The sequence below is a fragment of the Terrapene carolina genome, unplaced genomic scaffold (assembly GCF_002925995.2).
Source record: "Terrapene carolina triunguis isolate 2854851 unplaced genomic scaffold, T_m_triunguis-2.0 Scaffold146, whole genome shotgun sequence".
NCBI lineage: Eukaryota > Metazoa > Chordata > Testudines > Emydidae > Terrapene > Terrapene triunguis.
Window position 1 is genome coordinate 1,192,532 of NW_020664497.1, and position 17,269 is coordinate 1,209,800.

Sequence of the window (17,269 nt, forward strand, 5' to 3'; positions counted from 1 at the left end):
ATTTCACTGCCTCTGCAGCACACTGACTCCAGGGCCGGCTCCAGGCACCAAGCACCCAAGCTGGTGCTTGGGGCGGCACCTGGAGGGGGGCGGCGCGGCGCTCCAGCCGCCGGGGAGAGCGGGGCCACAGCCGGGCTTGCCGCCCTGCCCCTGGCGCTCTGGCCGCCGGGGGGGGGAGGGGGGGAGAGAGCCGAGCCGCCCTGCCCCCGGCGCTCTGGCTGCCGGGGGGAGAGCGGAGCCCCCGCCAGGGCTCGCCGCCCTCGCCCCGGGGCTCCGGCCGCCCTCCCCCCCGGCGCCCTCCCCCCGCCGGGGCTCGCCACCCTCCCCCCGGGGCTCCGGCCGCCCCCCCCGCGGGGCAGCCGGAGGCTTTTTTGCCTTGGGCGGCAAAAAAGCCAGAGCCGGCCCTGACACTGACTAGTTTGGGCTCCCTTAGCATCCTGCCTCAGGCATCTATGTCTCTGGTGCCCAGCCCTACGGGATCTTGTATCACTCCCAAATTTACATGTGGCTGTCGACTGCCTCAGCTTTGTGTGGCATACTGATCTATGGGTTCTAGCTCTGACTCTAGTGGTTGTATTAAACAGATGTATAACATTCCTTTTGGGCTGGAAATGTTTCTTCAGTGCTCACAGGGTCTTGAACATTTTGCTTTTCTTCCTCTGACAGTGTGAGATATTGGTAATGTATAAACAAACTCTTCCCATTTCTGAACACACGAAAGCAGTTCTTACATTGGGGTCATTCTTTTCCAAATCTGGTGCATTTTTATAGTCTTGCTCGTGAACAGCATAATTATGCATGTAGCAATCATGTCATCTTTGCAATCTATGGAAGATGGGACTAGAAATTCACTAGCAGCCATTTTCCTTTCTTTTTGTTCAACCTCAATCAAATCCAAGTCTTTCTTACAACAATGCCAGCCTCGCTCAGCTATCACTGAATCTTTCAGCTGGAGTGTGTGACATTTTTGGGGCTTAAAAAACCACATGAAATAAAATAAAAATGGCACTTCAGACACATTGTCTGAAAAGGCTTTGCTGAAACAACAGCTACCTTGCTGAGCATTGTGTGCTAACATAACAATATCAGACACTGAGTGGCTCTACACATTAGAGCTTAATATACCTGCTACTCTGGGTATGGTGATAGCTGTGAGTCCATATGGCCTTGATCCCAAATGCACTTAGTTATGAGACTGCAGGAGCAGGTTTTCTTTTATTCATTGATTTAAAGATGTTTCAGCAGGTGAGCAGCCAACAAACACAGGAATGACTCCCACCCATGTTGAGGTCAATGACAAAACTCCCATTGACTTCAGCATGGGAGTAGAATAGAGCTTATAAACAGGGCCGGCTCTGGCTTTTTTGCCGCCCAAGGCAAAAAAGCCTCCGGCCACCCCCCGCCCCCACGGTGGGGGGAGGGCGGCCGGAGCCCCGGGGCGAGGGCGGCGAGCCCCAGCGGGGGCTCCGCTCTCCCCCCGGCAGCCAGAGCGCCGGGGGCAGGGCGGCGAGAGGGCGGCGAGCCCCGGCTGGGGCTCGGCTCTCCCCCCGGCGGCCAGAGCGCAGGGCCCCCGGCTGGGGCTCGGCTTTCCCCCCGGCAGCCGGGGGGAGGGCGGCCAGAGCGCCGGGGGGAGGGCGGCGAGCCCGGCTGTGGCCCCGCTCTCCCCGGTGGCCGGAGCGCCGCGCCGCCCCCCTCCAGGTGCCGCCCCAAGCACCAGCTTGGGTGCTTGGTGCCTGGAGCCGGCCCTGCTTGTAAAGAATAAAAAGTTATTAGGAGGACAGAGCCACTGACATGCTTTGGCAGTTTCCATAGACAGATAGTTAGATCAGTTACATCTCTGGAAGACTGAATAAAGCTTACTGTTACAGCCACTACGTTGGACCCCCCTGGGGAATTCTCTGGAATCCTGGCAATGTAATAGTCAGATGAGAACTTTGGGACGTTGTCATTGGTGTCCAAGAGACGTATCACTATATCCGCCGTTGAGCTAAATTTCTCAGGAGTGTTCACCTCTATGGCAAGAAGCTAAGAAGATAAAATAGTGAATTCTACTATTATTATTGCAAGTATTTGGGAGGCATCTATCACTATGCCTAGGTGCATTTTATCCCAGTTAGAATGGAAACCAACACCACAAGAAGGAAAGCATGCTTTGTGTAACTGGGCAAATCATGCAAACATCAAACTCATTTTTTAAATTGATAAACATTTTAAAATAAACTTCAGCCATGTCTGTGCCCACTTTGTGTTTGCTTTCCTTGAAAGTCTGAGCAATCCACTTGAATTTTTGTGGGAAGGGAATTTCAAATTTGTCTCTGCAATAATGTGCAGAAACCAAATTTTAAATCTGTATGTGTCATTATTTACAGTAGAAGTGCTTGCCTGACTGTCTGACTAATCACAGTTTCCAGCATAGCTCAGACAGTGCATATTGAAAATCAAATATCTGCAGAGAACTGTTCCAATTTTTTTTAAAAAATGCCTCAAATACATTGAATTAGCTTGAATGATGGATAAAATGATTATCTGCTGGTGAACATTTTGCAGACACAGAGGCTAAATTCATCAGATTATTTGTACCACTTCAGTGTTCTGCAGCTATTCACAGAGGGTGACTTAACTTCCTTGGATAGACTCAGGATGGGAGACAGCAGCAACTAGATAAAATATCAGAGCCTGCAGAACGTGGTGTCATTGAAAAGCCTAGAACAAAAAATGCATTTTACATCTCGCCATAAACACAGCCAGGCTGGGACTCGTGTATTTAAAAGCAGGATCAAATTCCAGAGGTTCCACTAATGAGAACTCCTAGCCCAAATTCCCTTGAGCTTGAACCTCTCTGAATCATACTTTCTGAGTGTAGGTGTCCTGGTGAAGCTTAGGGGAAGAGACAGGCTTTGTGACTACCGGGCCTGAGCAATTAGGACTTTATTAGATAGTGACCAGCACCTTGAATTCCATGTTGAAATGAACTACTGCACCAGGGCAGCTAGACAGAGCACAGCCAGTGCGATATGTTATCATTCTGCCCCTCTGAAGAGGCAAGCAGCTGCATGCTGCACCTGATCTAGCTGCTAAGTGGCCTTCTAGATTCACCACTGTAAATTTAAATTGTAACAGTCCAGTTTGGAGGTGTCAAATGCCTGAGTTACAATGGGCTCCAGGACTAGAGGAGTGGGCTCATTTGTCTGGTCATTTGAAAACAAAAGATGTTTCTGGCCACTGTGCTGCTAACTGGGTATCCAGGAGAACTGAGGAATCTAGCAAATGGGTGAATCACTGTGATAACTGGAGGGCAGAAATTCTCCACTGAGCCATTGTCTTTGTCAATTCCTCAGAATGTGTTCTGGTCAAATAATTCTAGATCACTCCTTGGGTGTCATGCTTTCCACCTACATCCTGGAGAATGGACCTGGCATGCTGCTGTATACACAAAGGGCAGACTAATGTTTCATTGATTTCTATGGTATGCTAATGGGCAACAGTAAACTAGCAGGGAAGGAGTTAATCACTGATTAGGGAAGGTAAGACAGTTTTGATGAACTGTTGGGGATAGGCATTAGAACAGAAACCAGCCCAAATCTTGTCCAAAATGTTAACTGAAAGAACTCACTCTGGCAGTGGGGGTAGCAAGTGGCTTGAACTTGTCAAGTATATAAGACAGCTAGTGAATTGTTTGAAAAAAAATTGGCATATTTCAAACCTGGATATCTGATTTTCCCACCACCGTCCTTTCCCAATAGGGAATTTAGAAACAGGCTTTGTATTTTTAGCAAAATCTGTGCAGTTCATTTTAAAACTCTTGTGCAAATCATTTTATCCAAACAAAGTGAGAGATCTCATAAGGAATAAAAAAATCCTCTTCACTTGTAATTACAACTTTTGGTGTTCATTGCAATAGGATTCAGCTGAATTCTTTCAGTGTTCATGAGCTGGTTGGTTCAATATAGAATTCAAGGTATTCATGAGCTGTGTGATTTCTTTAGTGGTCTTATAGTAACTTACCATGAATAAATCTGCACTACTTATAACTGATTTGGGCAATGCTTTATAATTGGTCATGAAGCTTCCATCTGAATACAATAATAATATGTTGTATTTCTAGAGCACCTTGAATCTAAGGAGCACCAGGTGCTTTACAAACAGACATGACAAATGGTGGAAATGAGACACAGCAGTGAAGTGACTTGCTGAGGTCACATGGCAAATCCTGGGCATAGAACCCAGGAAATCTGACTCCCACACCACTCCCTCTAATCATTACAGAAACTGCCTCTTTGTATACAAAACATGCAGAGCCCATGAGTACCGAACTATAACTTGGATAAAATATTTTACGAGTAACAAGGTGCTGAAGGCAATGAGCTACAATAGAAAAGTAATTACCCATCAGCTGGGGTCTTCCACCAGTTCCAGCAATAACACTGTAAAGCAAGACCATGTGCCACATGGCCTAAGTGTGAGTAGGTGAAATCCTGGATTCACTAAAATCAGTGGGGCCAGGATTGCATCTAATGAGCTTATTGGCATAAGTGAAATAGTCACCCTGATGTGCATAGTCTACAGTGCTTCAGAAACATCACAAAATGAAATTTCTATACAGATGTAACAGCTAGAACTCCTTGCATTCACTGGGCCAAAGATAGCCCACGGTCCTCAGTCACACTCATTAAACACCACAGCAGTCAATGACCTGAGGGAAGAATTTGGCTTGGTGAGCTTCATTTACAGGGCTATAACAGCATTAGCATTCAGTCACACAGCCCCAGTTGAAACCAGAAGTCAAAAACCCTCACGTATATGAACCTTTTAAAAGGAACATACTATACCTTAAAGGTTAACAACTGGAACTTCTCATAATCTATGGCAGCAGAGTTCTCCACTATTATGGTAACCTGAGCCTCATTCAGCACTGTTTGGGGAACAACTCGGAAAATGCCACCGGGTCCAACTAGCCGGAGGTTGAATTTAGCATTGGCCCCCTGGGAACAAAGCATAGGTATGAAAGTAAAAGCAGTACAAAGTGATGTTGCTTTGCTTTCAGCAGCAAGGCTGCATTTACTGTTGCATGGCATAGGCTCCGTTTTTATTCAGTATGTGTATAATTAGAATGTGTGTCTGACTGCTTAGAACCTTCTGTTCTCCATCTCCTGGGTAAGAGAGTGCTAAGAGGCTTACTAAAGTAATCGCTGCAGCTCTGGTCACAGGGCACACGTGGCTTTTAAAAAAAAAAAAAAAGATTAATTATTCCTCCAATTACAATGGAAAAACACTGCACTAGGGCTGGCTAGGTGGGCAATTCATGTGAGAAAGAGGCTTTGACTAAGCTTCAAGGCTTGTGTCCCTTAAGCTGGTTGTGTTCCAAGGAACCAGGAGCACATAGATTGGTGATTCTGGTAAGGTTTATCCCTTCCATCTTCCTGACCAGGATTTTATAACAACCAAAGAAGCAAGGGTCTCCAGAGAATCCATCCTGTGCTTTTTGCAGTGTGATTGATGCATTGCTGGACAGGACTTAGTGAGTTTAGTCAGTACTGTAGGTATGTGTATATAGAGCAATGAAGCTTTTTATGTGCTGCACTGCTTTGTCTCATTGTTTTTGGTTTAGGAAGCTCCCTCTAACCTGCAGAGAACAGGTGACTGGAGGTAAAGGATGACCCAGTGGTGGAACAGTGGAAAACAAGTGAAATCACTGAACAATAGTCATATATAAAAGGCATTAACCTGGAGGCATTCTGCCATGCACTGTGATAAAGGATCAAGCTATTGGACACCAGAACAATTCTGTCAAGTTTTATCTGAACACGGCAGGGGAATGGTAAAAAAAGGAAGGTTCATACAGATTGCCGTTTTAGCCATTAACCTGGCAGACATTTATGTGTTCCTATAGAGGATGGGGCAAGATGAGCTGAATGTGATTTATTAACTAATAGCAGGTACCAATCTCTCAACAGCTGTGATTCCCAACTATCGCCACCAGCCACAATCACCGATTGGCGGATACTGATGTCCCTCCAGGATGCAGTACTTCTAGTAGTGGTGATGTAGAAACAGGACAGCCCCCACTTGCTGATGTACACATAGGTGGACTAAGCCTGGGCAGTCACTGCTTCAAAACTTGCCCATCTCAAAGGGAAGAAAGCCAATGTTAATCCCCAAAGCAAATCTGAATATTTTCAGGTTCAAGCTCAGCGGCTTGTGTTGCACTGGAATCCAAACTCCCACAATTAAAGGATAGACCATTGGCTCATTTTTGCCTGCAGTGGAGAGTGGAGTGACACATACAAATACCAGCTGGATGTGACTGATGTGCATGGAATGAGTAAGAGCAGTGGCAATGTGGAATGCTATCTTCCCAGCCAGGCAAAGATCCCCTATGCATGGGACTCCACAGGTTTTTGGGGGACCATGCTGTGTTGGAGATGGCTGCTCTGCATAGTTTGCTTCCTCCCAAAACTGAGTGACTTTCTGTCAAGAAATTTAGCAGAACCCACCTCTGGTCAGAGCAACCCATGTTCCATGAGCCCAGTTGGACAATCACAGAGCACAGGAATGTCAGGAGAGCCAGTGGAAGCATGGCTGCTGTCTTTCCTTATAGTGAGAAGAGCCATGGAGCGTAGAGCAGATGGGCTTCCACTCCATACTCAGGCTTTGCAGAAATTAGAGGCTGTACCTCCAGCTCCATCCCACGCCACCACTAAGCAAAGTGAGCCAAGGACTCAGTATGTAAAGTAAGAAACATTGTTTACTTTACATTTTGCCTTGAATGAGTGTGTGTGCAGAAGGGGAATAATTTGGCTTTAAGCCTTTAAAAGAAAAAAAACAGTGTGTGACACTGTGCAACAGTAAACATGTTCAGAAATGTATTCGATATAGGTACAAATGCTTTCTGTATATTTTATAGTCTGGTTGTAACCTACTTGACTTTTTTTTTTTAAACTCCAAGTAGAGAAAAAGTCAGCATAGCAGTTTTTCAGTTTGCTTCCTTCTGTTGCTGCAGCAGCAGCAACAATGACAGGACTGACTGGGCACTCATACCTAAGTAGTCATTTATCTGCTTGCTGCAGAGCAGCAGGGGGAAGCCATTGGGTTTGATAGCAGTACAATAGTAACAGCACAATCCTGAGTACAGTGACATAAGAGCATTGCTGTTAACAGAATACAGTTCTGGGATGTTGTCACTCCCTAAACCTCAGGCTAACTCAAATGGAGGCCAGTGGTACAGTAGCTAACTTAAGGTTTCCTATAGCAACTATTGCCATAGTATATAAGTACTTCTTAGGTTGGTTAGAACTACAGGGTGAGGTCCCAAGTGGGCTTCATGGAGTCTTTCTTCTTCTCCCTTGTCTGGCTATCGGATGCTCTTCTTGGGGTATAAGATTTATCAAACCATGCACTGCAACTCATGGTAAAGGATAAAGGCCAGAAGAATGATAAGTTATAGGTTTTACTAACAGAAACAATGAAAGGGGCAAGGACTGTATTGTCTCCATAAGGTTGTGGGAGACAGCAGTAATAAAGCTACTATTTGTAAAGCATTTTGAAGTTGTAAAATGCTAAGTAGTCCTCCTATTACCTCTAAGAGTTATGCAAGAATGTATTATCCCCATTTTACATATGGAGAAACTAAGTGAGAGAGGTGAAGGGTCTGATGCTGATCCCATGTCATTGTAAATCAAGCGTAACTCCACTGAACTCAATGGAGTTATACTAGTGGTAAAACTAATTTGAGATTGTAAATAGGGCCTAAAATGTCTAAGGGCTTTTTTACACTTACTGGGGGGGATCGATGAGTGGTGATTGATATATCGGTGGTCAATTTAGCGGGTCTAGTGAAGACCCGATATATTGACCGCAGATCACTCTCCCATCGACTCCTGTACTTCACCGGAATGAGAAGAGTAAGGGGAGTCGACGGGAGAGCGTCTCCCATTGACATAGCATAGTGTGGACCCCACAGTAAGTAGGTCTAAGCTACGTCAACTTGAGTTACACTACTAACGTAATTCAAATTGCATAGCTTAGATCGACTTTCCCACATAGTGTAGACAAGACCTTAGGCCCAGCAGGAGTCAATCTCTGAGCTGGGGTTAGAACTCATGGGGTTCAAGCCAATAGACCGTATCTCTCTTTTAAGCATTCACAACACTGTTAGTGGGCAATCGTATTATAATACTAATAACCTATCCTTGGTCCTCCCCAAAATTTAGGTGTCCAGATATTACAGTGAAAGGTGCTGCAGAAAACCCTTAGACAGCCAGACTAGATAGATACTCTTCACAAACTCACCTGATCTGAATCGTTGACAGTAATTTTCAGGCCCCTCAGGATTTCACCCTCGGGTGGGTGCTCATACATTGTCAATTCAAACCGATTCTGAGGCCCATTTTCTCCATAGAAAGTTGGTGGGTGGTTGTTGAGGTCGACGACCCTTATAGTCACGGTGGCAAAAGCATATGCTGTCACATCACCATCTAGACTTATTTCTGATGCCTGTGATAGGTAAAAGAAAAACTGTAGTGCTTTCTTTGTGGAGAACTATCAGTTCAATTAAAATGTTTCTTCTCTCAGGCCCTCAGAGGTCCTTAATCTGTGTGAACAAATCACACTGATATTAAGGGTAATTTTGTACATGAGTTGAGTATGCCTGATGCCTTTACATTTGTCTATATCTTTAAATTCATGTTAGAAACCTTGGTCTGAAGCTTAGGGGTGGAATCTTGGCTCTATTGAAGTCAAACTGCACTGACTTTCAGTGAGGTCAGGATTTCACTCTAGAGCGCTACGAACTTGCAGAAAGTCGTATTTGTGCTCAGCCATCCAAAAGCTTAACAAAACCAATGGTCCTGCATTGGTCACAAGGCCAAGTCTTCAGAAAAGAGCTCCACAATCCACCTCTGTCCTAGAATGAAAACTGCTCTCTAGGGACGAATTACCAATTGACATAAAATAAGAGATGATCTGAACTTTTGCCCAGAATGAAGGTTCAAGGTGAATAGGAACTCAAAATGCTTTGAAGTTCCAAAAAGCTTGGACTTTTCCTCCAGGTTATTTTTCAGGTACCCAGGCTCTTCTTGGTTCTGGCAGAGGGCATGAGTGCTGAAGCACTGTGAGCAGAACTGTGCTTTTGCAGTATTTGGGGGGCATATGGGAAGAAGAAAGTACTAGAAATTTCCTTCTCGAGAGACTGCTCTCAGATTTATAGCCCTGCTTTGCTGACCCCATGGACAGGCAACCAAACTGAACTGAACTACCAGACTTGTTGAGGTTCACCCAATCAATACTCTTCTCATTGACTGTGCCTCTGATGTTTCTTCCACTACAGAGGAAACTCTGGCTGCTACTTTGTATAAGAAATTGGTTACCAGTAACTGAAGAATCAAACTCTAACTGGTTAAATTAATCCCTGGTGTACACCCATTTCAGTCAAAGAGTTTTCAAACCAACACCAATTATGGCCCAATATTTCAACCTTTGTTCCACTTGCATCAATTGACTTGATGGTACAGCATGATGCAACATGATTTTAACATGAATTTCTCTAGAGGATTTTATGTCTTAAATCTCTGAGCATGTAGAGCTAGATTCTCAGCTTGAAGTCAATAGCAGCCCACCAATTTACACAAGCTAAGAATCTGGCCCTTTACTATTGTTTTTAGTATAAAATAATTCAGCATTTATTTATTTATCTTTGGGCTAAGTCACAAGGCCCTTCTAAAGACTTAATCTAGTTCTTATTCAGGAAAATTGCCATTGCTTTCAATGCATGTTTGTGTGAGGAAAAATTGATAAGGGCCTAATGATGTGACCCTGTGCCATTAAAATGTTGATCATTAGAATCCTGTGTAAATTTAGGCAGCATGTCACATTCATATCCTGTCTCTTTAAAATTCTGTTCTCTTTCCAGTTCTAACCTTGGACGTGTGTGTCAAAGTTGTATTAGAGACCCAGTCAAGTGGATATGGATTTAATAGCTATGATCCACTATTCAGCATCATTTATCCTAACTCTCTCAATGATTATAGATTTAATAGTAATCCACTCCAGCAGATATGGATTTAATAATTCATTAATTTTCATACTCAGTAATAAAAATTGAAAATAGAGAGTGAGCAGACAATCACCTAAGAGAAAGAAGACTGTAGAGCTGGGAATTAATTTGTAACTATTAGATTTTATTTCCAAGAGGAAATTGGGGGCACTTTGAATATCTGGGCAAACAATGGGAAATTATGCTGATTTACATGAGGTGATGATCTGACCTTTGAACATACAAATACAACATGTAGCATTTAGGACTTGGTTCATGTTACCTGTTTTTAACACAGATTGACATTCATGGCTAGTAGATCACGGGCACAGGGAAACTATGGAGCATACCTGAATTTTTAGTTCATACACTTCTTTCTTTAGTTTGCTTGGGTTTTTTATAACAGAAATAGCTCCAGTCGTATTATTTATTTCAAAAGATCCTTCACTTCCTGTCACAAGAGAGAGGGACATTTGATTATGGTGATCACATTTTCCAACTTCCTGAAAAAGAAGAGCTCTAAAAAAACATGAGCAGTAAAATGTACAGTGTTTTGTATAAAAAATAAGTTGTAGTTCCTGTCTAGCCGCTAAGTGACAATGGACTGTGAGGTAGGGCACCTAGGGCAGCCTCTACAAGGAGTAGTAACTTACTGGCCTGAACTCACTTTGGATAGCAAGAGGTAAAAATTTCATTGCTACCACATTTTAGGCATATAGCTGGTGGTCATCACGGGGGTGGATGTAGATGCTTGAAGTGGTGCAGTTTTTCTGGATCATGTAATGTTTAAATATTATTGGGCAAAAAAATCATACAAATGGCCATAACTCAGAAGCAATTTAATTTTTAACCAAAATTGGCAGAAAGCTTCTAAATACAATTAATAATGCAACTATGTACTCAAAAATAGTACTGTTTTAGAAAGTTTGGGAAATATTTTGCCCCAGGTGATATTTTATGCATTTTCCCATACTTTTTTTGCCTTTGATTAAAGCACAACAGTATGAGCTCATCACATGACAGTCTGAGCTAATTTGTACCATGTAATACATCAAAATATTTGTCATTATTTGTGCAATGGATTGAGTTGCGAAGTTTTGCAGATAAGACTTTCTACCCCCTAATTATAAAACATATATTTCTGATGATATCTGCTTGCCCAGAGGCATAAGTCTAAAGCACCCATGATACAAATGTAATTATCTTTTTACAATCACTGAACACAATGATGATACATGTAAACTATTTATATAACAGTAATGACTCTTGGTAAGAGGGCTGTAGAATGTCTTGTATGACTATATCATGTGAATTACAAAAGTATCATAATGTACTCTTATGTAATCCCTACATAACACTATGAGCTCCTGAATGTCTAATGAAACACCCCCTCGGGCTTTATCAAACTCTGGAGCACTCCATGTAGCTTGAAAGCTTTTCTCTTTCACTAAGAGAAGTTAGTCCAATAACAGACGTTACCTCACCCACCTTGTCTCTCTAATACCCTGGGAACAACATGGCTACAACAACACTGCAAAAAAAACAAATGTGCAGTCAGATAATACTTGCTCAGAGCCTTATCTTTTGTGCAGAGATGCTGATGCTTCCCACAGTGCTTGTTGAGTGATTGCTTGATGCTCATGTCATGTTCATACAACACTAAAGAGTTTGGCAGTCCGGTATACTGCTCCCCCATTATCAATTAGCTTATAGTATATATCTGACTTCTCTTCCTCCAGAAGTCTGTCTTCTGCTACATTTACACAACCCTATCTAGAATAATTCACATGACCATACTGGAAGTCAAGTGGAAGAATCTTTACCAATATCTCAAGCTACATGGACTTGTTATCTTCTCTCTCTTTGCTGCTATGTAATCCATCAGTAGTTGGGAGAAATCCATTAAATAGTTTTCCAAGAAGAGAAATGTATCTGAACAGTTTTTTCCTTGGGTAATGCAAGTATCCATGAGCTGGAAGGGTGATTGGATGCTGTTCACGATGTCTGCCTGCCAGAGCATTCAGTGTTTCCACTGTTTTCTCTGTGTGCCTTCTCTACATCTTCAAATGCTTCAATCCATTTGGAGCTTTCTCCAAGAAGCATCTCTTCTCATCTTCTGGGAGAACATCATTGTTCATGGAATCACTAGCTGCAATCCATTTCAAACCATTCATTGCCTTATTCATAAGTTTGTGAATTCTAATGCCGCGGTTATATACTTTCACTCTTGCCTGGCTGATGACTGAAACACCACAGATTTGCTTCCACAAGGATGTCACTTGCCTGCATCTCACTGCCTGTATCACCCTTGAAATTCATTGCACGATGCATGCCTCCTATCTGAAGGTGGTCATGATCAAATTCATGTTAATTCCTCCATTTAATCAACTGAGTGTTGCACGAGATTGCTTCATGATACACAACATAGGTCCAGTTTTGGATCAGAGAGGGAAATACCCTGAAGCTATTTCATCATAGTGTACACTGTATTAACATCAGTTGCTGGTGCAGGAATCATTGGACAGTAGCCAATATTCATAAAATATAAAATAGCAGACAGGACAAACTTCTCAAATCAGTCTATTCTACAAATATTAACAAATATTTTGATGTGTTACATGGTACAAATAAGCTCATGCTGTCTTGTGTCTACAGACTTTTGTTTTAACCAAAGTCAAAAGTTTAGAGAAAAATGCATAAAATATATCACCTGGGGCTAAATATTTCCCAAAGTTTCCAAAACTGTGCCATCTGTTTTCAAAGGGATGTGGGGTTCCTAATAGTTAGTTTGCAAAAGAAAGATCAGAGAGATATGCACAATATACAGAAGGGATTCTACATCAGGGTGGAGATCGGAGCAAGGTCGACAGCATTTCTCCTTCTATGTAACACTATCCTCCAGATGCACAATAAACTCAACAAGGCAGTACTTCTGTGTTAGAAAGAGGGGATAAAATGGGAATGAGATTCACTGGACAAATTTTTCAACAGTGATTTGTGCTTTGGATACTGTTGATTTTGGGTTCCCTGCTTGCAATGCCTTAAAAAGGTGTGATTTTCACAAAGTGCTGAAATTCAGTTTCCATTAAGGTGTCTGAAGTTGGATATTCAAAATTACCAGTCACTTTTGTACATATTGATTTCATGTGCAGACAGAAATAAAAATGAGCCTTCTCAGTTTAATTGGCAAGTACTTAATAATGCTTTGCAAAAACAAGAACCGCTCTCACTAATATCAGCTAAAGTGAGAAGTCTGACAATCTAACCAAAACAGTCATTCCTTCTGCAGCATATATCTCTAGGGGCCTTAGATGTCTGGGCATTTAAAAACTCAACCTCCTAAAAGATGATAGTGTGTAAAAAGGCCTTCTGTGGATATAGGGTCAAATTCTGACCTGAACACCCGCTGAGGCTCACAGGCAGAAGCTGGCTCATGGAGCTGGTAGGGCTGTGTACTGATTCAGCAAACCCACTCTTCCATGTGTCTGGGCAGAGCATCAATTGCACCATTTGTACTATGCTCCCTTTCTGACATGGCTAATTTGCGGAGCGAAGCAGAAGGCAGCTTCTGGAAATATAAGAATCACTTGGGTGCTTGCTGCCCACATATTTGCCCCATCTCCTCTGATAAAGGTAGCCTCCTGCATGAAGAAAGCAGGTAGGAAATGAAGGCACAGGAAAAGAGCTTGGCTGCAAATACTTCATCCGTCTGAAAGGGAGACTTACGCTGGATATTCCTCTCCCTGCCCTGCAGCATGTATGGAAATCTGGCCATGAATTGGGTTTTGTGGCAGAGCCCATGCACTCATGGACAGGTCCACAGTTGCTGCAAGGAAATCAAACTGAAAAGAACAGGAGTACTTGTGGCACCTTAGAGACTAACAAATTTATTAGAGCATAAGCTTTCGTGGGCTACAACCCACTTCATCGGATGCATGTAGTGGAAAATACAGTTGGAAGAAAAGAAAACTCAAACCTGGAAGAGTTGCCTCTTCAGAAATAAAGGCTGATTACATGAAAACCCAGTCATTCTTCTCTCTCTCTAATTTGACTTTAATGCTCATTTTAAAATGTCCAATAATGCCTTGTTTTGCGAATATCTGCAATACCTGCAACTTCATTAAAGTTCATTAGACACCACATTGAATGATACAGACGTATGTGGCAGTAAATCATTAAGATTCATAAGCCTGAAAAGTAAAGCCTGACTGAGAAGAAGCTGAAGTCAATAGTTGTTTCAAGCAACAATACATCATATTGCCCAATTACCATAGGGAAACTGGTAACTCAGAGTGTGACATTATGTACATTCTGTAAGACAGCATATTTTGAAGCTTAGGGTTTCCTTTTTAAAACAAAAAAGTGATTTTAAAATAAAAAGTGTAATAATAATTACTATTCATAAATAATTAACAATAGCATATTATGGTTTCCTTCCATTTTGACAGCACAAACTCAAGGTGTAGAATAGGGGCCTCTCTTGATTGAGGCCAGTGTTTGCATGGGGGTGCGGGGAAGTAAGGCAGTGTTCTTCCTCCCATACCTATTCCCCCACCTCCAGGGCTTTGAGTGGCCGGAATAGTCCCCATCTCTTCCCACTCCAGAACCATGATTGGTTCCCTCCTCTCCTTTCTGCTCCCACACTTCCTGCTAGTGAAATCTCACTACAATGTACATGGAAACGTGAATAAAATGTGCTGGCCTTGAAGTTGCATGGGTCTCCCAGTGTGTTCTTCTGTTGGCTACCAGTTTAGATGGGAAAGTCCCTCAGCGCAGGGATCATTTATGTCTAGTAAAGTGCCAGGCACAATGTTGGTTCTTAAACTACAAATAAGCAAAATAAATGATTCCAAGATGAGCAATGTAGCTCCATGAAGCAAACACTAAAACTCAGTGAATAATCTCTGGGCTGCTCCCAGCTAGACAAGAGCCAGGAATAGTTTCAGGTGTCTGACCCTATTTCATGAGAGGTATCTTCAGCTTTACTAGACTCTAGCATGCTACGTTCTGATTTAATGTCATGTCTAGCTTTGACATCCCTTAGGATTTCATGCCAACTGTGTCTACTCACCATTCACAAGACAGTAATGAATATTATTAGGCTTTCCTCGGTCACCGTCAAGAGCAACGACTGTTAGTACCTCAGAGTCCTAGGGAGAAATGACGAATTACAGCTTAGGTAGTGAGAGCAAAGAGCAGTCAAATTGCTAGCAAATATTAATAAAATCCTCTCCAGCCAGTTCCTCCCCTATAACCAGGTGATAGGTGCTCTTGCTGTGGCTGCATGAGAATGACAGCAGGGGCCTATGCTCCTGCCAGAAAATAAGTCACAGCTTGACTTTGTATCAGGCCATTTGACTAGTTGATCTACAGGCCCGGAGTGTGCTCAGGGTTAGCTTTTGGGGCGGGCACCCTCCCCCTGTTAAGGGATCTGGGGCTCTTTTGCCTCTACTCTTCTACCAGTAAAACTCCCACCTGCCCATCCATGTGCTGCAGCAGAGGGACTGGTTGTTCCAGGCCATTGTGAGGCCCGTACTGCTTGTAGACTCTTTCCTGTTCTGCACTGGGAGTTGATATGGAAGGTCAGGTAAATTCTCAGTGTGCAATGCTGAATGTTGACAGGTCAGTTCGTGTGTGAGTCAAATGGCGATTAAAATGGGGGATGTCCATGCTATTGAATTTGGTGAATGGGAGATGGGAATGTCGCAGGACTGCAAGCGCTTGACCTGGGACTATTCGTTACCAAAATGGAATGTTTTCTGGCTTATGGGCTATGCTAGCTGGTCAGGCAATATAGCTGACCAAGACCAAGTTAGTTCAGGGATCGACTGAAGGAGACCTAGGGGACGTCCTAATTATTAGTTGGAACAAGGGATAGCCTGTGCTCAGGAAATCAGCTGCAACTAGCCCTTGCTGCAAGGCCTATTTTAGGTTTTCCTTGTGATGATGATTATGATTATATTCAGTGCCATCTGTGCCATTCTTTGAGAATGGGAGCATCCTCACTGCAGCATCCTGAGCCAAGATCATGCCAATCATTTTAGTGTCAGCAAAATGTAAGGATCCGCAGGAAAGGCAGAAGCAACTTTCTGGCTTGTGGGTCACACAGTTGTTGCAAAGTGTAACTCTGGCTCACAACTGTTAATCCTTTCTGTTGCCAAAATACTGTGCTGACTTGTCCTTTTCCCACCTGCTCTTCTACTTTTTCCAACACAGCCTTTTATGAGCAGCTATGGAATCAGAGAATGCTGCTCTGCTCCCCTGTGGAATGGTTACTAAACCCATGTGAGCATTTCATGGCAATGCTGAGTACATTAGCCCAAACCGAGGCAGTGAATTCTATTCTGCAATGGTTTTAAATACTGTTGCTCTTTACTTCCCAGGGAACAGACCACCATGGTAAGTGGACAGAGCCTGGTAAAAAAGAACCAGAGATGGGCACAAGCCATACATTTGGATGAAAGATTCTATGTCACAGTTTGGGAGTGTTCACCCTCCAGGTTTTAGTTAGGCTCATGGCATTGCAAAGACTGGAGCCACTTACAAAATTCAGGTGTAGATTGGCCATCCAAAAGTTTGAGAGAACTCAGTTGTAAGAATTTTGGTTCATGTCCACCTCCGATTTTAAGCAGAGGAAGTCAGCTCTATTTCTTCTGTTCTCTCCTCATACAGACGTTATATTCATTTAAATGAGGGTACCTTCATTTCCTAAAACTCCTCACTTAGAACTTGTCTTGCAAGGTCCTTTCTCAGTTCCTAATGATATCAAAGGAGTTGAAATGCCCAAAACCTTGCAGGCTCAAGTCCTCTGATTTGATCCTGGAAATGCCACTCAACTGTTGTAGACCTCAAATATGTATGGACTGGTAACTACTCCACAGGTTTCCAGTGCTTGGAATTGCAATGGCTCATTGCTACGTAATTCACCAAGCAGCAGATGGTCATTTCTGGTCTCTCCAATAAAATCAAGATAGACAGCAGAAGCAATTTATGGATCCCAAGGCAATGTGATTGGTAAGTGCTATGAAACAACAAGGAACGTTTGTGGCTGTCTTTAAAATCTTTACAGTCTTTCATTTAGCCTAATTAACATTGCTGTAGGCTAAATGGTCACCAAGATCAATAAGTTTTGCACAATTTCCTCACACAGGTAGGCCTATTGATTGAACTGGGGCTGCTCCCCGAGTAAAAATACTCAACACAATGAGCCAGGGTGGCACATTCTAGGCCCCTTTGTAA

The 17,269-nt window shown here is 43.0% G+C and overlaps 1 protein-coding gene across 1 annotated transcript in view; it reads right to left on the reverse strand.

Annotated features, from left to right (window-relative positions):
* The window catches only part of CDHR1 (cadherin related family member 1), a 58,521-nt gene that overhangs the window by 20,200 nt on the left and 21,052 nt on the right, over window positions 1-17,269 (reverse strand). The window contains exons 9-13 of the mRNA XM_026653687.1: window positions 15,102-15,180; window positions 10,381-10,481; window positions 8,290-8,493; window positions 4,830-4,982; window positions 1,861-2,025 (exon numbers count right to left, since the gene is read on the reverse strand). Of these exons, the coding sequence (XP_026509472.1) occupies window positions 1,861-2,025; window positions 4,830-4,982; window positions 8,290-8,493; window positions 10,381-10,481; window positions 15,102-15,180 (702 nt within the window). The remainder of the gene's footprint in view (window positions 1-1,860; window positions 2,026-4,829; window positions 4,983-8,289; window positions 8,494-10,380; window positions 10,482-15,101; window positions 15,181-17,269) is intronic.